This window comes from Rhineura floridana, chromosome 8, assembly GCF_030035675.1.
Source record: "Rhineura floridana isolate rRhiFlo1 chromosome 8, rRhiFlo1.hap2, whole genome shotgun sequence".
NCBI lineage: Eukaryota > Metazoa > Chordata > Lepidosauria > Squamata > Rhineuridae > Rhineura > Rhineura floridana.
Genome location: NC_084487.1, coordinates 3,221,536 through 3,247,834, shown reverse-complemented (window position 1 = coordinate 3,247,834; position 26,299 = coordinate 3,221,536). Strand labels below are relative to the sequence as shown.

Below are 26,299 nucleotides of genomic sequence, written 5' to 3'. Positions count from 1 at the left end.
TTAGTTAATTCCCTTTACTTAGCAAGGCTACTTCGAAGTTACAGAATAACAAATAAATGAGGTGAGTTAGCAATACATGAGCATAAAATAAAACGCCTCAGGGCTATGAGGGAAAGGCGTCTCTCATGCAGGGACCTGGGAAGGAAAGGGGTTGATCTCTGCTGGCCTTGTTGTTTAAGGAGTCCTGGGGCCAAGTGTCCCTTGCCGCTGTTTTCATTCCTGTGGCAAACTGCACATGTACCTCATCTTTACTGAACATGGTGCCGCATTCCATTTTGTAAACTCTGAAACAGAATGGCAGAGTCATATACAGGCACTATTTCCCCTCTAAAGAATCATTTCCTCAGTACTCGGAGCCTGCCCTAACATAAGGCAGAAGGAGAGGGCAGCTTCAGGGGGTGGGTGCAGTGGTGGCGATGCTGGGGGAGAGGCCACAGTTGCCCTGGCAGTGTGTTCTGAGCCCCCCACCCCAGGTCATTCCTCTCTGTGGGAGGACAGAGTAGTGTCCGCCACATGGTTTGCCATGTGCCCACTACACTCGCCTGCCGCCTCCTCTAGGAACAGGGGACACTGCCTTACACAGAGCCAGGCCGTTGGGCCATGTAGCTCAGCGCTGTGTATACCAGCTGGCAGAAGCTGTCCAGCAATTCCAGCGAGGGGTCTCTCGCAGCCCTACCTGGAGACACCAAGAAGACACCACCCGGAGACCTTCTGCATGCCAAGCAGATGCTCTGCCACTGAGCTCTGGCCCTCCCCCATGCTGTCCTATTATAACATTTGTAGGCTACACCAGTAAGATGAAAACAAGAATGGCTTTTATTTCTTGGTTTCTTTTTACACAGTTCTCAGTCTGGCATCCATCTGGGAACCACTCCCCAAAAGCAGCAGCCTAGAACATGCTTAGTTCCAACTTTTCTAAAGAAACCAGGTCTGCCTTTTGGCCGGTAGGCGGCAGCCACCACATAACCATATTTTACACTCCTCCCCCTTTACTTAATAATACTATCAACATATAATCTGTATATAGGCCATATGCAACCAAAGGTTGTACGCCTGTCTCAAGTGCTGATGGAAGATGCAACTGCCAGCTCCTGCATATGTCAGGCTGGCGCCAGGCATGACTGGGCCCTTGGGCAGCAGCCTGCCCCAGGCCCACAGCGCCACAGCCCAACACCTTCCCGGATACAGGCAGCGCAGGGGCAATAAGCTCACCCGCACACTCCACCTACCTCTCATGTTTTGTGACTGATGTGCGCACATAGCGTGCATGCCTGCCATCAACCAAGATAGCGGTGGGGGCATCAATCCCTTAGGGAAGCTCCACCACCATCTTGGGTGATGGCAGGCATCCACACATGGAGTGCACGGCATTCACACTGACAAGAGAGGTAAGTGGGATGTGCATGTGGGCTTATTGATGCCTACACTGTCTGTATTGGAGGGGTGCCTGGGAGCTCCCTCTCCATGATCCGTGGCAGGGTTGGGTTGTAGGACACTGCTGCAGATCATGGAACAGGAGCTCCACCCTCCCACCCTAAGGAGGGGCCCTTCAGGGGTCCCTCTGGGCCACAGGGCCCTCAGCCAGGGCCCAACCTGGCCGCCCTCTGGGGCTGGCCCTGTGCATATGGAATGGGGAGGGTGGCACCATCTTGTCCTTCACCTCAGGCAGCAAGATCTCTTGGGCTGGTCCTGTGAATCTGAGTGGCAAACCCCTTTGAAAGGGCTTCTGAATCCTGGATAGTTGAATAATGGGCTGAGTTATGCCAAGAGCAAGTTTCGCCCCCCAGAGAGTTTCCGGTTCTCCAGCGATGTCGGGAGTTGCAGTGGAGGTGGCGGAGTCAGTCTTCGCATCCGGGAGGCTTCACGAAGGGTCCCGTCGCCATGACACCAGGGGGAGGACCCACCTTGCTCCCAAGCGCGGACGTTCCCTTGGCAACAGAGTGTGGCTGAGGCCCACAGCTCAGGGCAAGCCCTCACTCACCCAAACAACATTGTGATTTATTTAGTTATTTCTTATTTCTTATTTGATTTATATCCCGCCCTTCCTCCCAGCGGGAGCCCAGGGCAGCAAACAGAAACGCTAAAAACACTTAAAAACATCATAAAAAGACGTTAAAATACATTAAAACAAAAGAACATTAAAAACATTTAAAAAAAGCTTTAATAACATCTTTTAAAAAGGGTTTAAAACATATTATTAAAGAAAACATATTAAAAGCAATTCTAACACAGACGCAGACTGGGATAGGTCTCAACTAGGGTTGCCAGGTCGGAACCATCCAAAAACCTGAGAAAATGGGGGCGGGCCCTAGTGACGTCATGAAGCATGATACATTGTATCAACCACACGTGCGTGCAGCATACCATTCAAAAAAAAATTTCTGATTGGAAATTAAAATAGAAATCTTACCTAAAAGAGGTCCAGCTGAAGTGACAAGGTCATTCCTTCTCACCATCTTAGGGAGTATGGATGGAAAATGGAAATGGAATGCCTTCAAGTCGATCCTGACTTATGGTGACCCTATGAATAGGGTTTTCATGGTAAGAGGTATTCAGAGGTGGTTTACCATTGCCTTCCTCTGACTTTGGACACATATACTTTGGACACATAATGAGAAGACATGATTCATTAGAAAAGACAATAATACTGGGAAAAACAGAAGGGAGTAGAAAAAGAGGAAGACCAAACAAGAGATGGATTGATTCCATAAAGGAAGCCACAGACCTGAACTTGCAAGATCTGAACAGGGTGGTTTATGACAGATGCTATTGGGGTCGCTGATTCATAGGGTCACCATAAGTTGAAATTGACTTGAAGGCACATTAACAACAACAACTGAATTAAAGATACAAAAGAGGAAAGTGGAAGGTGTTTTATTTTATTTTTTACAGCCTGGAGAAGTGGTAAGAGGTAAAGTCAGGAATGAATGCATTTTTTTAATGAACAAGATAGCATGTTGAATTATCTTGTAAAAATGAACTAAGAGTGCTTGCAGCAGCTATGCTAATGCAGAATGAGCCAGTTGTTATCTGCATGGTGCTATGAAGTCAGTTGTATGTTAACTGTATGATCATGCAACAGATGGTATAGCACAGTGGGGAGGAGAGCCTGGCTGGGAGTCCAGAGTCTATGAGTTCAAATTCCCGCTCGTGTCTCCTGGATGTCAAGGGCCAGCTAAAGATCACCCCACAGTGAGTGGCTCAGGGGTTATGTGCCCTGCCACCTGTGGGCAAGGTGCATAGTCGCAAGGAGCCGTTTCCCCCAGCTGGCAGTTGCGGACAAGGAAGGGACTGGCTTGTGCAGCTGTGGCAAGCTGAGCAGGCCCTAGCCAGGTGGGGAGTACTAGCCTTAGATGGTAAACCACCTCTGAATACCGCTTACCATGAAATCCCTATTCATAGGGTAGCCATAAGTCGGAATCGACTTGAAGGCAGTCCATTTCCATTTCCATGCATATAATTAAACAGATGCAGTCAAGTTTTTGGACTTTATTGTGATTACTGGCCAAGCAGGATAGGGCTCATGGGAGTTTTAGTACAATATCTGGAGGATGCTACTTTGGCTGCCTTTGGGATAATAGATGGCAGCCTTAAGTCTGAAATGGTGTTTGGAATTCTGTAGAGACCAGCCAGTACACATTATGTCATAAGGCCAATTCTTAACCATTTGGCTGTGGCAGTTACCTGAAATTGCTCTTTCGTGGGCTCTCACAAACACCACCAAGCTTTTCTTTTAAAACAGACCAGCTCGTTTAAGTACATACAAAGAATAAAAAAGGAAGTCAACTGACAAGAACAAGACACTTTTTTTCTAAGCAAAATTGATCAAAGAAAAAAAGTATGCTTGTGTGTGTGCCTGTGCATTTGTGTGTAACACACACACACTTACATGTAGCATAGAATCACACAGCTAGAAGGGGCCTTTTAGTCCTTCTAGTCTAAGCCCCTGCTGGAAGTCCAAAACCCAGAACAAGATCAGGTCTGTTCGCTTAAATTGCCACATTAGAGACTTAATGAGACAACACGAGTCAGTTTAATGGGAACTTTCCCACAACAGGGTGACCATATGCTTAGATCTGATAGACCTGAAGCAGCTGACAATTTAGGGCAGACTTCCCCAGCTTGGTGCCCTCCAGATGTTAGCTGGTGGCAGCTGTATGCCCAAAGATATCTGGAAGGCACCAGGTTGGGGAAGGCTGCTTTGGGGAGATGCGAAATGTGCAGAAAAATGGAACAATGGCACACATTCTTATTTGTTGTCATTTCAATCTCACTCCCACATCCTGTCAAGAAAAGACAATCACATGATGATTCTGTCTGTTTCCAGCAGTGCAATTATCCAGAGGAAATAGTAAGACACTGAGGATTAGGGCCAAACTCTCTCTTTCTCTCTCCAGCCTCTCTCTCTTTCTCTCTCTCTCTCTCTCCAGCATCTCTCTCTTTCTCCAGCATCTCTCTCTTTCTCTCTCTCTCTCCAGCATCTCTCTCTTTCTCCAGCATCTCTCTCTTTCTCTCTCTCTCCAGCATCTCTCTCTTTCTCCAGCATCTCTCTCTTTCTCCAGCATCTCTCTTTCTCTCTCTTTCTCCAGCATCTCTCTCTTTCTCTCTTTCTCCAGCATCTCTCTCTTTCTCTAGCATCTCTCTCTTTCTCCAGCATCTCTCTCTTTCTCTCTCTCTCTCCAGCATCTCTCTCTTTCTCCAGCATCTCTCTCTTTCTCTCTCTCTCCAGCATCTCTCTCTTTCTCCAGCATCTCTCTCTTTCGCCAGCATCTCTCTCTTTCTCTCTCTCTCTCCAGCATCTCTCTCTTTCTCCAGCATCTCTCTCTCTCTCTCTCTCTCTCTCTCTAGTCTCTCTCTCTTTCTCTCTCTCTCTCCAGCCTGCCACCCTCAGCAGCAGTGGACGCCGGACGGGGCCAGCTCCTTCTTAGCCCCGAGGATGCCCGGCCGCTTCACCCCTCGTGCTGTGGGCACCGCTGGGCGGCAGCGGCCACGATGGGCCCCCCCAGCTAGAGATGCTGCGGCTGCCGCCGCCACCGCCACTGCCGAGCTCCATTGCGGCCACTCCCACCCAGCGGCGCCCACAGCAGGAGGGAGAATGACAGAGCCGCGCTCGCCCAACCGGCCTTATAAGCAGCACCCGCCTCGCGCGCCCAGGGCCAGCCCCTCGTTGCCGCTCCCAGCCGCCCCTGTCCAAGTCCAAGACAGGCTGCACCTCTGGCCTTGGCCGCAGGGCATCTCTGGGCACGTGCAGAGTGTCCTGGCCTCGCCGCCTGGGAGACAGAGCCCGGCCCCAGTGGCACCAGCTCTCCCTGCCTCAATGACAAAGGGCGGGAAGGCAGCCAGCCACACCCATCACGCATGCGTGTCAATCACGCATGCGTGGCTGAGGGGGGCAGTGAAAAGCCGGAGATCATCCAGTTTAAGCAAAGTATTGCCGGAGGCCGGAGACAGCCCCCTTTTCCCTGAAACTCCGGCAGAAAACCGGAGACCTGGCAACCCTAGTCTCAACTTAAAAGGCTTGTTGAAAGAGGAAAGTCTTCAAAAGGCGCCGAAAAGATAGCAGAGATGGTGCCTGCCTAATATTTAAGGGGAGGGAATTCCACAGGGTTGGTGCTGCCACACTAAAGGTCCATTTCCTGTATTGTGCAGAACGGACCTCCTGATAAGATGGTATCTGCAGGAGGCCCTCGCCTGCAGAGCGCAGTGATCGACTGGGCATATAAGGGGTAAGGCGGTCTTTCAGGTATCCTGGTCCCGAGCTGTATAGGGCTTTGTACACCAGAACTAGAACCTTGAACTTGGCCTGGTAGCAAATGGGCAGCCAGTGCAATTGTTTCAGTAGCAGGGTGACATGTTGGCGATACCCTGCCCAAGTGAGCAGCCTCGCCATTGCATTTTGCACCAGCTGCAGCTTCCGGACCAACCTCAAGGGCAGCCCCACATAGAGCGCATTACAGTAATCCAGCCTGGAGGTTACCAGTGCGTGGACAACAGTGGTCAGGCTATCAGGCTATCAGGTCAGTTTTTTGAAAATTGCCTTAGGTTTCCCTTAACACCAAGGGCCTTGAAGACCAGGAAAAAGAACATGGAGATTGCTGTCAGTCTTTTACGGCAGCCTCCCTCCTCCCCCAGATGTTCTGGACAGCTGTGCTCCCATCAGCCCCAGCAACCTACAGTGGGGCTGTAACAGTGGACTTTGTTTATTTGAGTCAAACATGTACTTTGCTTGCTTTGAGATAAAATGGCACTGACACTCTGAACAACGCCCTGCTAGCAGAGTGAAAAACAACACCATATATGGCATAAGGATAGATAAGGCAGCTACCATTAGAGGAAACAGAAACTAAACGTATACAATTTCTTGTAAATCACCTGATTTCGGGGAAATGGGCATGTACCAGAATGATGCTTGATGATGTTTACATGATTAACATATCAAAGTTAATAAGAAGGCTGGTTGCATCCAGCCTAGTCAGAACCAGTCTGGCTGCTTCTCCACGTGCACGTGTTAGTAATAAATATACTACTTCTCCATCTTGTTTCGTCATTTCTGAACTCTATTGGGGTGAGTATTGGGAGCGAACTCAAGGCCACCAGTACCCTAAAAGGGACTAGGGCGATTTGTTTACAACAAACTGGCGACTCCGCCAGGACTCATTTTTTTTCGCTTCCCTCTGTGTCTCGGCCGTGGTCCGCAGGAGGTCGGAAGAGCGCTCCGGGCCATATTGAGCCCGCCCGAGCCTGCGAGAGCGACCCGAGGCGCCGAGGCACCGCCATAATGACTCCCTTTTAAATCGAAACAAGGTTGGAGAGGAGCAGGGATCGAACGTTCCAACATTTCTGATCGACAGTGGTAAGGAGCCCAGTGGGCTTAAGTGTGAAGAGAGTGATTTGTGAAAGTGTGTGTATGAGACAGGGTGTATCCCAGTGGTTACCCTGAAGCGAGTGTTGACCTCCAGTACCGCGTTTCTCATACCTCGCGAGAGGCTGAGCCGGGAACAGAGGGAAGTGAGTGTCGTACGTCATCTGTCTGTTGTTTCATCTCAGACACCGACCCCTGGTAGGACGTAGGATGTAGGCTACCAGAAAATGGGGAAGGGTGCTTCGAAACAGTAGGGGACAGAGGGGACTGGACACAGGAAGACTAAGAAGGAGTCCACAAAGAGTCAAAAGAGAAAGGGAAAAATAGGGAATGGAACACTAACCTCCCTTGAGTGTGTTTTGCAAAATTTTCTTAGGTTTAAGATAAGTGTTATTTCTTCTGGAGGGCCGGTTCCGAACGAAGAACAATTGTCTAATTTTTGCAATGTGGAATGGGTGGGACTAGGTATTAGTTGGCCACCGGGAGGCACGTTCAATTTAAACAAGGCTCGACAGTTGACCGCCCTTCTCTATGAGCAGCTGCCCGAACAGGCTTTGTCGTGGCATTATGCTCTAGGTTGGAGCGCCATCTGCCGGGATCCCCCTGAAGAATGTGCGCTGGAAATGGCTTTGGCTCAATGTCAAATTAATGAGGGAAAGAAATTGAAACCAAAGCCTCCAGTTCTTCAAACTGAAGAAGAGGAATGGTTAGTCCCACCTACGGCCCCACCGGCCCAGGCGATTCCCTTACCAGCTCCGCCAGTGCCACAACAAGTAGCCCAAGTGCTACCAGTTCAGCCCCCACCGGCTTTCCTAAAGCCCCCATCGTACCAACAGACAACTGCCCCGCAGACCCAATCAACTACTCCTGCAATCCTGTCAGGAACTGAAGTGTCGTTCCAGGATTTAAATGAATCCCTAAGGCGAATACAAGAGTTGCAAGAAGAGCGGAACCAAACAGCTAACCATATTCTAGATAAATATGCCCAACTAGTAGAACAAAGCCCTGGTCTGGGAGCGTCATTCCAGACAGTACAGCCACGACTCAATATGATTGAGGAAGTCAGGCAGGAGAGTCAAGGACAGTCTGGGGCAGATCCCGATGACCCCATGAAACTACGAAGTGGTCGGCTACTATTGACCTCCACACCAAACACTATGGAGGCTAATGCCACCAGACCCACTAGCCCACAATCGGAAGATTATTTGGTGGATGGCACTTTTATGGGACCAATGCGAGAAATGATAGACGGCCATGGAGGAATTGCTTATGTACACGTGCCCTTCACTACCTCTGATTTGTTTAACTGGAAGAATCAGATGCCAGGTTTGAGGGAAGACACAGAAAAACACTGTCAGTTGTGGGAGTCTATTTTTGCTAGTCATCATCCTACTTGGGCGGATATACAAACATTAATGAATACCCTTCTCAGCCCAGAAGAGAAGTCCTTGGTACTTTCTCAGGCCCAAACCCTAGCATTACAAGAACAGAGGGCCGCTGGAAACCCGCCCGGTATGGCCCCAGAGTTTGTTTTGCCAATGGCACACCCTCGCCGATGGATCCAGACTCCAGGTGTAGCAGCCCCTGAAATCACCACGTATAAAAGGTTGATTTTACATAGGCTTAGACATGCCATTCCTAAGCCAGTGAATATGGCTGAATTATATGAAATCCACCAGGAAAATGGGAGACTCCCTCCGCCTTTCTTAAGCGCCTCACCACAGCCATGCGGAGGTATACCCCTCTTAATCCCGAGGCTGCTGAAAATCAACGACTTCTGATTTCCTTGTTTATCAGTCAAGGTTCTTCGGATATCCGAAAGAAACTACAGAAGGTGGAAGGAGTAATGGGAATGGGAATAGCGCAGATTATGGAGATAGCCTATAAGGTGTATGTAAATAGGGATGAAGCAAGTAAGAAGGAAGAGGGAAGACTGATAAAGAAGCAATGTAGTGTGATTGAAAAACAATGTGATATGATCGCAGTGGCGGTTGGAGTGAAACAAGGGGATACAGAAAGAGGACCAAGAAGGTGATTAGAGAAGGACCAGTGTGCAAAATGTTTGAAGAAAGGCCATTGGGCAAAGGACTGTAGAAATGAGAGGGTTTCTAGGGTTCGCCAAGATGGGCGTCGGGATGGAAGAGAGATCCCTGGCTCTCGGGACTGGTTTAAGGAACCGAGGACAGTTTCAAGTTCTGACCCGAATCCACCCTATGTTCGGATTGCGGCCGCCAGAGGACAGGACGAGGAATTGGAATGAAGGTGGACGGGATATGAGGGCGGCTCGCGGAAAGAACCATATGTGTCCCTTAGCTTGAATAATTTGGCGGTCCAAGGATTAGTGGACACAGGAGCGGCCTTTTCTATGATCCCACGAGCAATGTCCCATCTACCCTTGACCCTCAGTAAGGAAACCAAAGATGTAATGGGAATAGAAGGGCAGCGCTGCCGAATTCCATTGTCCCAACCCATACAGGTACACCTTCCAGGCATAGAAGATAAACAACAATATTTTACACACCAGTTTTTGGTCTCGGATGGTTGCCCCATTGTAATATTTGGAAGAGATCTTCTAGCAAAACTTCAGGTCCAAATTACTTTCAGAGGAGATACCTTAGAGGTGATTGTACCAAAACGACAGGAATGCACTTTTCAAATGATCCTAAGGGGGGAGCCTGAAGTCAAACAGAAACAACAGTGGGAGCCTCCAGAAGGAATTCACCCTGATGTTTGGGCCAGAAAGAATAATCCTGATCGGGCGGTCAATGCTGAACCAGTTAGGGTTAGACTGAAGTCCGGAGTAGGCCCAACCCCAGTATGCCAATTCCCTCTGAAACCAGAAGTACGGTTGAGTTTAAAAGAATTGGTGACAGACTTCATCCAATACCAATGGTTGCACCAGACCACAAGTCCACATAACACCCCCATATTTGGAGTTCCCAAGGAAGGCCGCCCAGGACAGTATCGGCTGGTACAGGATTTGCAAATAATCAATGAAAAGGTTCTGGAAGATGTTCCAGTAGTGCCAAACCCGCATACTTTGGTAGCCCACGTCCCTGGCAATACTACCCGGTTCACCGTCATCGATCTGAAAGATGCATTCTTCTCAATACCCCTTCATGAAGATAGTAGAGACCTTTTTGCATTTCAATGGGAAGACCCAGTTGACCTTCGGCAGTGCCAACTAACGTGGTCCGTGTTACCCCAAGGATTCATTAGTTCCCCCTCTGAGTTTACAAAGGCCCTATAGAAAGACTTGGGACCCTGCTACCAACGGCAACCAACGATGGCATTACTAGTATATGTAGATGATCTTCTGATCTGCAGCCCAGATGCAAGAAGTAATGAACAAGACGCTGTGAACCTATTGAACCATTTGCACGCATGCGGATATCGAGTGTCCAAGGACAAGGTGCAATGGAACCAGGAGCAAGTGACATATCTTGGATATCAATTGTCACAAGAAGGACGGACATTATCGACCGAGAGGTGGATGGCGATCTGTGGCCTACCGGCACCAACGAATGTTAGGACTTTGCGGTCGTTTTTGGGTCTGGCTGGCTTTTGCCGACAATGGATACCAAACTACAGCAGTTATGCCAGTCCTTTGTACGAGCTGCTGAAGAAGGAAACTGACTGGAAATGGACTAAAGAGTGTCACCAAGCCTTTGTGAACATCAAACGAGCCTTGCAGGAGGCACCAGCTTTAGCTCTGCCGGATGGACTGAAACCCTACAGACTGTATGTTTCAGAAAACAAGGAAACTGCCAGTGGGGTATTGACACAACAGTGGGGCCCTGATCACCTACCCGTGGGCTATTATTCCTCTCAATTGGATCCTGTGGCAAGAGGATGGCCAGCGTGCCTACAAATCGTGGCAGCCGCAGGAATTCTTCTGAAGAAAGCTGAAAAGATCATGATGGGAGCCCCTGTGGAGGTATTGGGACCTCATGATTTGAAAAGGATTCTAGGAGAGAAGGCAGCTAAGGTCCTTAGTCCAAGCCGGCTTACCCAGTATGAACAACAGTTGCTGGGACGACAAGGCTTACATCTGAAAGCTTGCAACACTCTGAATCCAGCAACACTGCTGCCTCAACCAGGGGAGTTGGTACATGATTGTATCCAGGCGCTAAAATGCTCCTTGAAGCCCCGAGTAGATTTGACTGATCAACCAATAGCAGGGCGACACCTGTATGTGGATGGAAGTTCGAAGGTGATAAATGGGCAGCGGTACGCAGGTTATGCTGTATGTGAGAATTTGAAGGTTTTAAAGAGTGTTAAGTTGCCGGCCACCTATTCAGCACAAATGGCGGAACTAGCTGCAGCCATAGATGCTTTGAGAGAACTGGATCAACAGGAGGGAAATGTATACACCGATTCCAAGTATGTGTTTCAAACCGCGCATGCCTTCGCTATGCTCTGGAAAGAAAGAGGCTTCATCAAAAGTGATGGACGCAGAATTGAGCACCAACAAATGATAATAGAATTCCTGGAATGTGTCCAACTACCAAAGGCAGTAGCTATTATTCATGTGAAGGCCCATAGAAGAGAGATGGATCTGGTCAGACGAAAAGGAAATCACCAGGCAGATGAGGCGGCAAAAGAAGCAGCGCTGAGTGGACAACCTTTACAGATGAATTTAATGAACATTTTGATTCCCTGAGAGGAATTAGCTCCTCAATATTCCAAAAAGGAGGAAGATGCTGCAGTACAGTATGGGGCTCAGAAATTAACTACTGGTTGGTGGCAGTTGCCCACAGGACTGATTGTTGTTCCGCGAGTAGTGCTTCGAGCCCTTGTAAAGGAGACTCATCGACAGACTCACCTAGGAGGCAACGCTTTAGGGGATCTCCTGATCAGGCAAATAGTTGCACCAGGATTGTATGAAGAAACAAAGTGAGCAGTGTGTGGATGTACCATTTGTGCAGCGACCAATCCTGCCCCGAAACCACCGCCGGCAATGGGAGGGAGGCCATGGGCCTATTATCCCTTCCAGCGATTACAAATAGACTTTGCAGAATTGCTAAGATGTGCGGGATACAAGTACCTACTTGTCATAATAGATCAGTTGACAGGATGGGTAGAGGCTTTCCCCACCCGGACGGCAACAGCCATCACAGTAGCAAAAGTACTGTTAAAGGAAATTTTTCTAAGATACTCCATGCCAGAGACCTTTGAGTCAGAGCAAGGTCCACACTTTGTAAATAAGATAATTTGTGCTGTAAGTGCAGCCTTAGTGTTCAAATGGAATCTCCATACCCCCTGGAGGCCACAATCATCTGGTCAAGTTGAACACGCAAATCGGACGGTTAAGACTTTGTTGACCAAACTATGTCAAGAAACCAAGTTGAATTGGGTGATGGCACTGCCTTTGGCTTTGACTGTCATGAGAAACACTCCAAGGGGAAAAACAAAATTGACTCCTTTTGAGTCACTATTTGGCAGACTTCCCATTGAGCCTGGGCCCCAGACAGAGATTAATGGGGAACTGGGGAACAAGCAGCTATTGGATTATGTTACTGCCTTGCAGGGTGTTTTGTCTTCTATTCACAGGCACAATCGTGAGTTTCAGCGGTTACCCCTGGATGTGGTGATTGGGTACGAGTTCGGAAGTGGAAACAGGAACCTTTGCAGCCCACGTGGGGACCGCCAGAACAAATCATTTTAATCACTGAGTCGGCAGTGAAACTTGTTGGCCACAAGCGATGGGTCCATGTTAGTAGGATAAAGAGAGCAGAGCCTGTAGTTATCCAGGAACCAGAGCAGGGAGTAGCCAAGGACTCCCCACCTGGACAGGTGAAGGATCAGACACCTGAAGCAAAGTGGCTGTCGGAGACTGTGCCGGGTCTCGGCCTGAAGCTTAAACTGAAGAAACAATAAACTTCAATGGGAGGGTCCCCTCCGACATTGCCACCAGAAGTGTCTCCTGGTGATTGGAGAGGGGAATCTTGGGGACGTGTTACAGTAACTGTTATTTTGCCCCGTGTTCCACTAATTGCTAATTCAAATAACAACCCTAGGCAGTGTTATTACCTAAGTTTAAAAACAAATCTCACACACCGGCGACGTGTATGGGCGGGTCGATACCTCCCCTACCAAGGCCACTGACTGCTAAGGTATATGAGATCCCTCATGATTGCGGCCCAATGGTTACAGCCACTGTGGGGTATATGAAACCACGGGGTAGATCACAGAGGAGGAAGTGGCATTTTGTTACTGAGGCCCATTTGATATTTCTCCGTCCATTTTTCCTACCTGAGTGGATCTTGGAGGAATAGAAATATCAGGATAACGGGATCTCATGCCAAAATGGGAAAAATCTTTGCAAGTATCAACTCCTTTGGCTTTAAGCCTGTGTTTGGTACTATTTTGTGTCTTACTTCTCTGTTTTTGGTATATGTATACTTCCCAACTTTTTCTCCCGCACCAGACACGGGGATACGTAGTTATAAAAGGTGCTCATTCCAGGAGGAAAGGGAAAATGTGTTTGTTAAACTCACCCAAGAGGTAGCCAAAGGATTCAACCTCACTGATTGTTGGATTTGTGGGAGTCCAAAAGGATTTCCAAAATGGCCGTGGATAGGGTTCCCCCTTGCACCTCGCTGGCTTTTAAGTAATAGAAGTGAGGTACACGTTAATTTAAGCACTTGGACAGAACCCTATGAATGGGAATTGTATAAATCAAGTTTGGGCAAATATTGCCTTCAGCAGAATGTTTCAGGGGGAAAACAACTTGGACATAGTAGCTGCAACTGGACGATGGGATGGCACGAGTATTGCGTCCTAGTCAATTGTCCGGTTACTAATTGTACTAAGTATGGCCAGCAATGGAATAATACCCATGTACAGTTTAAAAATGGTTCATGGTGCAAGTGTACTCCAGGAAGTAATGATGTCAACATGTATGGGTACAAATGCCAGGGAATAGATATGGAGTTGAGATTGTGTCAAGAAACAAGTTGTAAAGTACCAAAAATTTTCAAAAGCCATCCTTGGATGTGGAAACATCTGAATGGTACTGTCATACATGGATTCCAAAGTTATTGGGCCACTTGGAATCAAAGTGAGGAGGATACGTCCTGTAGTTATAAAGCTGAACCACATTTATGGAAATGTGTCCTGGAACAGGGAGAAACAGTGTCATATATTACAGGTCCCCTTGGTCCGCAGGATACTTATTATCTTCCGTATGACAAGGTGTCTCCGGTTTTGCACAATGCCTCCATGCCAGCCTTGAGGGGGCACTACTGGATTTGTGGTCATAAAGCCTATGCCATCCTCCCGTTAAATTGGGCTGGTATTTGTTATGTTGGAATTATACAACCGATGTATAACATAAAAGGTGGAAATTTGAGCCCTTTAATTCCAGTATTCGATGAAGAACATCCCGAGAGAAGGAAATGGACAATTGACACTTCTCTGACAAGGGGCCAAGGAAATGATTGGGGAGACACTTGGCCTCCAGAACGCATCATTAAACATTATGATGCAGCGTCATGGGCACATGATGGTTCAGCAGGGTATAGGGGCCCAATATACATTTTGAATCGACTCATTAGACTACAGGCAATATTAGAAATAATTACCAATCAAACAGCGGAGGCCTTAATGTTACTTGCAGACCAATCAACACAAATGAGAGAAGGAATACTTCAAAATAGATTAGCTTTGGATTACTTACTAGCCAAAGAGGGAGGGGTCTGCGGACTCCTAAACTTGACAGAATGTTGTTTAAAGATTGATGATAATGGTGAGGTGGTAAAGAATATCACTAATAAAATAAAAGTACTTGCTCATGTCCCCGTGCAAACTTGGAAAGGAATAGATCTCGGAAGTTGGGGAAGCTGGTTTAACTGGCTTGGAGGAATGAAGACAATGATTGTATTGGTTGTTTTGATTTTATTGGGATGTATGCTTTTACCTTGCTTATTGCCTATAATTATGAATGGTATCCGTAGCATAGCAGATAATGCAGCAGCTAAAAGTAGTATGCAGATGTACGGTAAAATTATGTATCAACGTGTTGTTCAGAATGAAGAAGCTATATGATATAAATATATCAAAAAGCTTCTAAGGGGGGAATTGTAACAGTGGACTTTGTTTATTTGAGTCAAACATGTACTTTGCTTGCTTTGAGATAAAATGGCGCTGACACTGAACAACGCCCTGCTAGCAGAGTGAAAAACAACACCATATATGGCATAAGGATAGATAAGGCAGCTACCGTTAGAGGAAACAGAAACTAAACGTATACAATTTCTTGTAAATCACCTGATTTCGGGGAAATGGGCATGTACCAGAATGATGCTTGATGATGCTTACATGATTAACATATCAAAGTTAATAAGAAGGCTGGTTGCGTCCAGCCTAGTCAGAACCAGTCTGGCTGCTTCTCCACGTGCACGTGTTAGTAATAAATATACTACTTCTCCATCTTGTTTCGTCGTTTCTGAACTCTATTGCGGTGAGTATTGGGAACGAACTCAAGGCCACCAGTACCCTAAAAGGGACTGGGGCGATTTGTTTACAACAGGGCTGGCTGGGGATGATGGGAGTTGTAGTCCAAACATCTGAGGCACGCCAGGTAGGGCTGCACGGCTTCACCGCAACCCACTTAGGCTGGGTACATGTATGCCATCTCATTCTCTCTCTTACACACCTGGCTGTCTCTCCCATCTGTGGCTGGGGTAAGACATGTTCCTGAAGAATAAGCCAAAAATAGTTTTCTTCCTCTTCCACTGCACCAGAGAACAGGCTAGCCTCAGCTTAAGCCAGTCTCAGAATAAGCCAGCCCAAATGACCAGAGTATTGAGGCATCTTCTCTACAAACGCACCTTCTCACCTGTGGCATATGCCAGACTGGCACAGGCTTCAGTCCATGAAGGGTAAAGGCTGGCACTGTTCCAGGGTAAGTAAGAGACTGTGGAGAAATCCGTCCATTTCCATTTTCTATTCTGCAAAGGTAGCAAAAGGAGTTCGTTTCTTTATTGGGGAAGGTATTACCAAAGCGCTCAGTGCCCAACCGTGAGATTCCTCACCTCAGACTTTATCACAGCAACATGCTAAGCATAAGCTGAAGGTCCAGGCAACATGGATTCTGCCGGATCCAGTGTCCCCTTGTGTGGGCTTTCTGGGAGGTTAGGATTGCTCCTTTGCTCACTCACCACCACAATGTGAATCATTTATGGGAATCATTATGATTGAAATAAAATGCATTACCGTTGTTTTATTGCTTATAATTATTTTCACATCTGGGTTTTATTGCATATGCTATATAGCTTATTGGACAAACTTTTAGGAACTGATTGCAGGCTAGGAATGCAGAACCAACATTTTAGGAATCGAGTAATTCACTTGTCCCCCACCTACAGGCTTCAATCCAATTCATTCACTCATGGCTGAGTTTAACACCTCCTGGAGAGCTTGATATTCAGACAATTTACAAGCTGATTAGCCTTTTGTGGCTGTAGGGGCCTGGCGGCAGAATGGCTGGAACTTGGATGTCCCAATTAGGGACCAGTTGGGGTTTTGTTTACTTGTTCTGGTATACACACTGATCCAGACCTTCCACCCAGTTGACTCATGGTCAGTCATGGGGAAGGCAGGGTTGGGCACTCGACCGACTGGGATGAAGGGGTGGGAGCTCACCCGACGGGGGTCATGTAGTCCAATCCAGATTCCTTCTGAACTCAGGCGTTTGTCCATGATGTGTCTACTTATCAAAACAGCTTCTACCTCGGTGAGGATGGAAGAGAGATGGCCACCCTCGCCATACTTCTGGCATGCATTCTGAATGGGTCCCAGAGAAAAGGATTGGATTTAGACGTGCCACTGGGGAAAATAATCCTAATACTATTTATTTACTTAATTTATATACCGCCCTTCCTCCCAGAAGGAGCCCATCATAAGAATGTCTGCATGAAGTCCATATGCTGGGAACAATATTCTCTATTCAAATTGTAGTGAGATGCAAGGGGACTGAATTGTTATGCCAATAGCTATACTTTTTGGATTTCTTATTCCTTGATGCATTACAGTGGACCTTGGCATGAGAACCAAAGTAGCAATGTACCCTGGGAAACTAGCCTTCATGTATTCTCAGAGTTGTTGGCGACAGACAGGGGCTGCCTGGCTTTCTGGCCACAGCTTTCCTGGCTCCGCATATGTTAAACCAAATTCCAAACTTTAGCATCTCCAGCAGAAAAAACCTCACACTGGTCATTGTGTCGTCCTGGTAGATCTATAGCCCTTTTGAAATACAAAAGGTAAGGATATGTTTGCCCAGTAACAGGATCTTTACATTAAGCACTTTGACATTACATATCTGATAGTAGGCAAGATTTTTACACTGAAGATTCACTTAATATATGTGTCTAACACCTGGTGCAACCAGGATCCCACCCTTGCATTGCAAAGCACTTTGTTCCCACGGGTCATGTAGGCACTTCTCCTCACTTTCCTTCCCAAATTATATGAGGGCAGTTTCTGTGAGGTCAGTGTGCATCTTTTGGGCTCCCACAGATTTCTCCCTGCTTCCCTTCGCAGTGCAGACACACCAAGCAAGGCTGAGATCGCTCACCTCCAGCTCTAGGTTACATTGCTAGTGGAGATTGCCTCCTGACTTTGAGACACAGCTGATTCCTGACTTTGAGTGTCAACAGGAAAACCTACAGGAAAGGTATTACTCTGATCTTTTATTTCTCTGCTTTTCCCTCTCTTGGTTGTAAGTCTATGCAGTCTTGGATGTGAGTAACACAGGGTCTCTTGTAGCTTCTATAGATCTATCAAATGAATGCATATATTTATCTGGATGTTGCTTGAAATATCACTGTAAACTAACACTATATTTTTCCTATTTCTTCTCTGAGTAAGATTAACCTTTATTTTATCTTTTGTGTGCTGTCTTGTTGGGTTGTGGGTGGATTACACACACACACACACACACACACACACACATGCACACACATGGGCAACATGTGGTTTTATCTCTAGTTGAAGATCCTGTTAGCTCTATGTATGTTTTGGGCCACTTGCTGTACACATGCGTCTGGGGGATTCTCATGTACACGTTTTTCAGAACGCTCTCTCAAAGATTCCACCAACCAAACCCAGGGGTGGCTGGTGCCCATTGAGATTGGTAGAGCGGAAGGCAGGGAGGCCAACAGTAGGTGGAGCCAGAGGCAATGACTAGGTGGAGACGACTCACGATGGTTTTGCCCCCATCCTCCTCCCTGTTGGGTTCTACAAAAGCAACCCTAAGATGGTGGAAGAGGAGGAAGAGGAAGGTGACAGGCCTTGCTCCACCCTCTGGATGGGTTGTAAGTAAGAAGACAGGCAGGTGTGGGCTGGCTTAGGACAGACGGAGATTTGATGGGGCAGTTCCTCACTTGCCCTAATGGACCAGCTGACTGAACCTGGCTGCTCTCTTCACTGACAGACGTGAGAGTCTGGCGGCAGCGGTTGAGGAAGCTAACAGAAGGAGGTTCCTTCCTACTAGATAAATTAGATCCAGTTTGCGTTTAAAGATGAACTTACCAAATTTGCGCTTTCCAAAGCAATGTGTGAACTGAAACAGAGCCTTCCTTTGAAATTCACGCTTTCCTGAATTTTGTGAAGCAGTGTGTGTACAAAAATGCATGTATTAGGGCAGCGTTACCCAACCTGTGTTGACCCAACGCCCCTTTGCAAAATCTTTTTGTGCCCAATGCCCACCTCAGATTAAGTATATGCAAATGCTTCTTATTATACTTAATATACTTAACAACAAACTCATTCAGTTTACCGGCATTGTTTCATTAAACAAGTTCATTTAAACATCACAGAAACAATGGGTAGCGAGTGTGTCCCATTCCTGAAGAAAACCAGCGAATAACTGTCTGCATCACCCGTTTGCACGTGGCACTCATCCGTTGGAAGAATGTGCCCTCCACCAACACACCCAGCTTATCAAACACTCTCTCGTGATTGGTTCCAACATCCCTCAAGACAGCATCGGAACATTACCTAGTGCTGGGGCATGGCTAATATCCCTATTCCTTGATATGACACTGGCCGCTATTCAGAATTTCTTTACTAAAGAGCACACACTATTTATAGTGTTATTTCCATGAATTGAGACTATTAAATACATTCTAACTGGGGACAAAACAGTTTAAAAACTAATGATTTGTGTATTACATAAAATTAAACTTAAATGCTTCAACTGTCGCATCAGACTGCCAAATGTCAACGCCCCCTAATGAATCCAAACACCCCCCCAAAGTTTGTAGTCATGCCAACGCCCCCCTGGAAGGCTGTAACGCCCACCAGAGGGGTACTACTGCCCATGTTGGGAATCGCTGTATTAGGGTAAAGTGTGCGTAAAATTGCATGTAGTAGTGCAATAACAATATCCTCTGTGGCACAGAGTGGTAAGCAGCGGTAACGCAGCTGAAAGCTCTGCTCATGGCCGGAGTTCAATTCCAACGGAAGGAGGAAGTTGACTCTCCGGTAAAAGGGGTCAAGGTCCACTCAGCCTTCCATCCATCCGTGGTCAGTAAAATGAGTACCCGGCATACGCTGGGGGGTAAAGAAAGGCCGGGAAGGAACTGGCAATCCCACCCCATATATACGGTCTGCCTAGTAAACGTCGCAAGACTTCACCCTAAGAGTCGGAAACGACTCGCACTACAAGTGCGGGGACACCTTTACCTTTTTAGTGCAATATGCCAAAATCCATTATATTATGGGAAATTGCTTTGCAAAAAACTATGGTAAAGTACATATGGTATATGTATATAGATACATATAATAGTAAAATAACATATAAAATGCATTATATTAAGGAAAACTGATTGCAAAAACATGTACATATGTCACAGCTGCATGCATACATTTATTAGGAAAAGTCTGAACTAAAATGCTGAAGAATTTTCGTAAAGATTTTTTAAAAAATCACAAATTGCTGCAGAAATGTGGAGATCATGAATTTAAGATTGGAAGAATGCCTCTTTGCCCAGGCATTTTAATATTTTTAATATCTTAGTATTTTAGTATTTGTATTTAATGTTGTTTATGTTAGTTATATGTTTCGTCTGTTTGTCTAACTGATGTTTCGAGGATTAGGTGGTTTTTAAAATTGAAATGTAATTATATATCTTCATTTGTTGTACACCGCCCAGAGAGCTTTGCTATGGGTGGTATAAAAATTGAATTAAATAAATAAATAAATAAATAAATAAATAAAAGTGAGAGAACCAAAACCGGAGACTTGTCCAGCCCTACCCTGTGCTAGAGTCTGTTTCCCCCTAAGCCACGACATTTTTTTCTTACTTCCGCATCTTGCCATGATAGCCTTGTATTGAAGACTCCATAGCACGTCTTCTGGAACCTCAGCCAGCCGCTGGGGCAGCTTAACGAATCTCCTGTGCCTGCCCATGGGGGTGGGGGAAACACACGGTCAGGAACTAAACACGGTGATGAAAGGGGTTAAAATGTTCTCCCCAAATTCTATAACGCAGTGAGGGACAGAACAGCAGATGGCTCTTCCCTTACACAAGTTGAGGCTGGGGTGGAGGCTTAATGTGCTCTTTGCTGAAGATTGAGGCTGAATCCCGACAAGTAAAAAGTGATGTTAGGGCAGAAGCCTCACGCTATAGGAGAAATCAGATCACCAGCTCAGGGATAGGGCATGTTCTTTGCACGCAGACGGTCCCAGGTTAAGTCTCTGGAAGCATCTCCAGCTAGGGCTGGGAGGGAACCCTTGTCTGAAACCCTGGAGAGCCCCTGCCAACCTGTGTAGGCAATGTTGCACTAAATGGACCAATGTTCTGACTCAGTGAAAGGCAACTTCCTATTCGGAAGTGTGGTCCTATATGTTTCTGAGTCAGACCCTGACTCCATATTATTATTATTATTATTACTGGGAGGAAGGGCACGATATAAATCTAATAAATAAATAAATACAATAATTTATTAAATGTATATCTCACCCTTCCTCCCAGTAGGAGCCCAGGGGGGCAAACAAAAAACTTAAAACACTACAAAACATCATAAAATCAGACATTAAAATATATTAAAACAAAACATCTTTAAAAACATATTAAAACAAAACATCTTTTAAAATATCTTTTTTAAAAAAAGCTTTAAAAACATCTTAAAAAGCAATTCCAACACAGACGCAGATTGGGATAAAGTCTCTACTTAAAAGGCTTGAACAAGGAAGGTCTTCAGTAGGCGCTGAAAAGATAACAGATATGGCGCCTGTCTGATATTTAAGGGGAGAGAATTTGAAAGGGTTGGTGCCACTACACTAAAAGTCCGTGTCCTATATTGTGCAATGGACCTCCTGATGAGATGGTATTTGCAGGAGGCCCTCACTTGCAGAGCACAGTCATAAACTGGGTATATAAGGGATAAGACGGTCTTTCAGGTATCCTGTTCCAATTTGCATAGGGCTTGGTACACCAAAACTGGAACCTTGAACTTGGCCCGGTAGCAAATGGGAAGCCAGTGCAATTCTTTCAGAATTAAGGGGGCATGTTGGCAATGCCCTGCCCCCATGAGCAGTCGTACCACTGCATTTTGCACCAGCTGCATCTTCCAGACCAACCTCAAGGGCAGCCCCACATAGAGGTGTCACATAGTCGCAAGCACCTTGCCCATGTCATCAGGCTGCATCAACTGAAATTGATCCCAAGAAGTTGCAGCAGATGTTGCACTGGACACCTCATTGGGGACTATAGTAGATGTGGATGGGGCATCAAGATTGCTACTGAGACAGGCAACTTTACCCTCAAAGTGCCTTGCAAACAATTCACAGTGGGCCTCTGAAGGGTCTAAAACTCCATTCCCTGGACCTGACAATATGGAAAAGCTCCACTGGATGGCTACTTGAGGATGCGATGGGGGCAGAGAAGTGGGCCTTCTTCGCCACCCTCACTGCCACAGAGTAGGCACGGTTATGATGTTTTACTCGTGCCCGATCAGCCTCACAGCACATCTTTTGCCACTAGCGCTCTAGCAGTTGTCCAGCCTGTTTCATTGCCCTTAGCTCACTGGTGTACCAAGGAGCAAACCTGGCTCCACAATGCCAGAGAGGGCACTTGGGGACAACTGTGTCAATAGCCCGATGTGCCTCACTGTTCCACAGCATGACAAGGGCTTCAACAGGGTCACCTGCTCGTCACCTGCTCTATCTACTGGGAACTCCCCCAGGGCATTCAGGAATCCAGTGGATTCCATTGGTCTCAGGGGACAGACCATCTTAATCTGTCTACCATCCATATAGCTCAGTAATGTCGACATTAACAGGAAGTGGTTCTCCTGGGCAGAACCAAATATTGAATAATTTGTACTTGTATCCCTGCAAGGAGAAATTATGTAATATACTTGAATAGTTACTCATTTTATTTCTGGACAACATGTCCTAAAGAGAGCAGTGCTGAGAATCTCCCGCAATCTGGAATTAAACTGGCTGGCCGGCTAGGGCAGAAGAAGATTTTAAATGGCTGATCTTAACAATTGCTCTTGTTTCGATTGCTGTTTTGCCATCAGATCTTCAAACAAAGGTGAAGCGGGTTACAAATAATTTGAATAATGAACGTGTTTGCTTTGAGTCACAGGGGATGAATTCAGAATACCCCTGCAGGGGGACTCACCTTGGAGAAAGAAGTTGGTGATCAAGAGCCCCAGAACGGAGAGGTGGAAGCAGGAGATCGAATCCATCTGCACCTTTGAGGGGAAAAGGAGAGGAACAACATTCAGATGATGTTGTTTTGTAGAAATTCTATCAAAAACAGCTTGTCATATTTGTCTAATATCAAATCCAGCAATATTTTCCCACCTCTCCAATGGAGTACATCCATTCCCCATTACAAAAAGATTTCTAACCAGTTTAAATAAAATAATAATTACAATTGCTGATAAAAGTCAGAACTTAAAACAAATTGACCTTAAAAATGTCAAAATATACATTATAAAATTAAATTACATATTAAAATGCATGTCATGTTCACATATCTGGGTGGGCTTACCTAAACCTTATCCCAGTCTGCATCTGTGTTGGAATTGCTTTTTAATATGTTTTTAAACTTTCTTTTTAAAATAGATGTTTTTAAAGCTTTTAAAAATGTTTTTAAAGATGTTTTATTTTAATACGTTTTAATGGTTTTGTTTTAATATATTTTAAAGTCTGTTTTTATGATGATTTAAAGTGTTTTTAGTGCTTTTGTTTGCTGCCCTGGGCTCCTGGTGGGAGGAAGGGCGGGATATAAATCAAATAATAAACAAACAAACAATGTTTGTAGCAGTTTTTAATTAAGCTGAAGGTTACTCACTGGTTTGTCTGTGTCCGTCTGTCTGAAGTGATGACAATTTCTCTTCCTTCTCTACAGAACACAATCTTTCTTGGGGCATTTATAGGCTTACATAGGGAGTGGCGTTTGCCTCTGTTCAGACATGGAACGCAAGCACTATTAGTCAACCTCAAATCAAACTCAGCTATTTTTCAGTTGAGTGCTGCCATGGTTGACCAGTGACCCAGGCACAAGGAAGAACATATAAACTGAACACAATGGGAGGAATATATAATTTCTTTTTTCTTTTTCCAGAAGCATAGCCATTTCAGTTCCTTTGAGGCAGGGGCAGGGTATAGATTTGATTCAGTTTGCATTTAAAGGCAAACCTGCCTAATCTGCGCTTGCCAATACAACATGAGAACCCATCACAGCCATCCTTCAAAATTCATACTTCTCCAAAGTTTGCAATGCAGTTCTCCAGTTATGTAATGTGTACAAAACTCCATATAAAATGTGTATAAAAATGTATATATTAGTAAAGATGGCATACAGAAATGCATTACATTAGGGAAAATTGTTTTGCAAAAATGTGTATATTTAAGAGGAATTTGCACTAAAATGGTAATGAATTCTCATGCAGACCTTTTGCGTATGTGTTTGTGTCTGTTTGTGAAGCTGAACTTAAGGCTGGAAAAATGAGAGACACAGAGAACTTCCAGCCGTACTCCCAACCATGCGAAAGTCACATGCAGCTCTCACCTGTCCTCCTTCAAGGCAAGCAGAAGTGTCGTCGCTGTTGAAGGACACATTCTGGCCAGTCGGAGGAGTCAAGGGGGTCACAGAGCAGAATCAGCGAGGGTTGCAGCCTGGAGGGGTTGGCCCTGGGGTGAGGAAATGGCACTGGGAGAGTATCGAGGGCCGGGTAGAGGGGCTTACAAGGCCACATTTGGCCCCTGAACCTGGCATTCCCCATCCTATTTACCGGTTTTGTCAATAAATAGTTGCCTATTTTCCCCCCTGGTAACCTCCACATTGAAAGGAGACTCCACCACATTCCTGGGCAGTTCCTTCAGTACCCCACATCCTCTGAATTTCTCCCCCATCACAGCCAAGTGTAAACCCTTGGACCCAAACCAACCACTTCCGCTTCTTGTCCTCCCCAGAGCATTTAGGGCCAAACAAGTGTTCTTACTCAGCTCAGTCTGGAACTTTCTTCTAGGCTGAACAAGCTCACCTCCTGCCATTCCTAAGCCATTCACTGGGGATGTGGTGTGACCCAGGTTGGGAGGAGAGGCATTGACAAGGGTGACACCAACTTTGAGGATTGGGACAAAAAGCTGGGGGAAGGCACTAGCAGCGAGGAGAGCTCACAGCATGCCCAGACCCCTGACACTATCAGTTCAACTCCCCCCGATCCTGGCCCTCCTGCTGAAGCGCAACCTGAACTGTCAGAGACTGCCCCATTAGAGACTGCTCCATTAGACATGCCCCCTTGCCCATGCCAGAAGCGCTGCCTTGCCAACTCGAAGTTCCTCAGTCAAGTGCCCCCAAACTTACCACGCTCGAGCAGACAGATAGCCCCCACCAATTGTAGGGGAAAGCTGAGATCCATCCCTCATTGTCCCATGCTCGGAGGCTTCAGAGGCGGGAAGATCAATGAACAGAGTTGAGGAGGAGCCTTGGTTTACGTGTGAAAGGCAAGCCTACATAAGTTGATTCAGGGGAGGGGCTAGTTGCTGAGTCAACATCTGGGAGCCACAAAGTCATGCTTAGTCAGTGTTAGTTCAGGGCAAAAGTTCCTTGAAAGCATAGAGAGGTTAATGAACCGCAAAGCTTCTGATGTATCAAATGTGACCGTGTTGGATTTTCTTGGCAATTGGCCAGTTACATGTATGTTTAATTTAATAGCACTGTGGTCACTGCTCCCAATCGGTTCAACAACACTTACATCTCGCACCAGGTCCTGGTCCCCACTGAGGATTAAGTCCAGGGTTGCCGTCCCTCTGGTCGGTTCCATGACCAACTGGTCTAGGGAATAGTCATTTAGAATATCTAGAAACTTTGCTTCTTTGTCATGACTGGAACACATATGTGGCCAGTCTGTCATGGCCCCTTTGGAGGACTCGTCAGACGAGGACGACTCAGGAGTAACAGCCACAGACCCAGAAGGGGAAACTGAGGAAACTCCTGAGAAAGCAGCTTCTACTCCCCCTCAGCTGGAGAGCATCCAAGACACAGCTGAAGCTCTTCAGCCCGAATCAGACAGTGGCCAGGAGGCTCCCACCTGCAGAGCGGAGGCGACAGAAAGTCAGGCAGCAGAGGGGCCGGCCTGTCCGTTTTATTTATTTATTTATTTAATTTAATTTATATACCGCCCTAAGCCTGAAGGCTCTCTGGGCGGTGTACATAAAAGAAGGCTGACACGCTTGCAGAAGGGGTGATTATTCCCACCTGTCTGCAGAGGTGTTCTTGAAAAGAGAGAGCCTGGCTTCAGCGTGTTGCTGACTACAATGTCGGGCGTGACCTCCACGTGAAACGTAGTTCACAGACTCCAGACCCTTCGGACTGAACCCCTGGCATTCTGAACCTAGCGTCCCCACCTTGATGACACTTACAGACACTGCTACTGGTACAGTTGCTAGAGGCATTCCTTTCTCCAGCCGGCTCCTGTTATCTGCCGGCCTTGGCAGATTTGTGACCTAGCTTGCTGCTGGCTGCTTAGTTAAAGCCCAGCTCCCAGCCACGAAGCTGACAGTTTGTAGTCAGCCCTGAAACAAAGCAGGCTACGTGAGAGCGGGGGAAGTGCCTACCATGGAGCCAGAGCTTGGAAGATTACTTTTAAAAAGTAATAAATTACAGTTACAGTTACATGCCCCCCCAAAAGTAGTAATTACCATTACAATTGCAATTGCTCTGAAAGTAACTGATTACTTTACTTTTACTCAAAAGTAATCACTACAATTACATTTCAGTTACTTTTTTTTTTTTAAATCCCTACAAGGTGCTGGCCTTGGCTGCTGCACATCTATGTAGCCTAAAACAACATTAAAAATAAGCACACACACAGAGGGTAGTAGAATTTCCCCCCATAAGATTAACAGAATGGCATAACAGAATCTCACATCCCCTCACCCCACCCCCAGCAATGATGATACCCCAA

The 26,299-nt window shown here is 46.3% G+C and overlaps 1 protein-coding gene across 1 annotated transcript; it reads right to left on the bottom strand.

Moving 5' to 3' along the window:
- On the bottom strand, positions 1-25,830 carry LOC133363252 (C-type lectin-like). The gene is made up of 6 exons (XM_061582641.1): positions 25,755-25,830; positions 22,501-22,573; positions 20,174-20,271; positions 16,511-16,651; positions 15,697-15,816; positions 1-284 (listed from the first exon to the last, which is right to left on the bottom strand). The coding sequence occupies exons 1-6, from the start codon at positions 25,785-25,787 to the stop codon at positions 249-251; spliced, it is 501 nt and encodes a 166-aa protein (XP_061438625.1). The 5' UTR covers positions 25,788-25,830; the 3' UTR covers positions 1-248.
- Between the last annotated feature and the right edge of the window lie 469 nt (positions 25,831-26,299).

Bases quoted from the DNA above. Each gene is read 5' to 3' on its own strand.
- LOC133363252 (XM_061582641.1), bottom strand. From the start codon at position 25,787: ATGCCTCTAGCAACTGTACCAGTAGCAGTGTCT. The intron at 16,652-20,173 runs GTAAGAAAAAAA...GGACCCATTCAG, and splicing joins TATCATGGCAAGATGCGGAA to AATGCATGCCAGAAGTATGG. The intron at 285-15,696 runs GTGCGTTTGTAG...ATTCTGTTTCAG, and splicing joins CATATGCCACAGGTGAGAAG to AGTTTACAAAATGGAATGCG.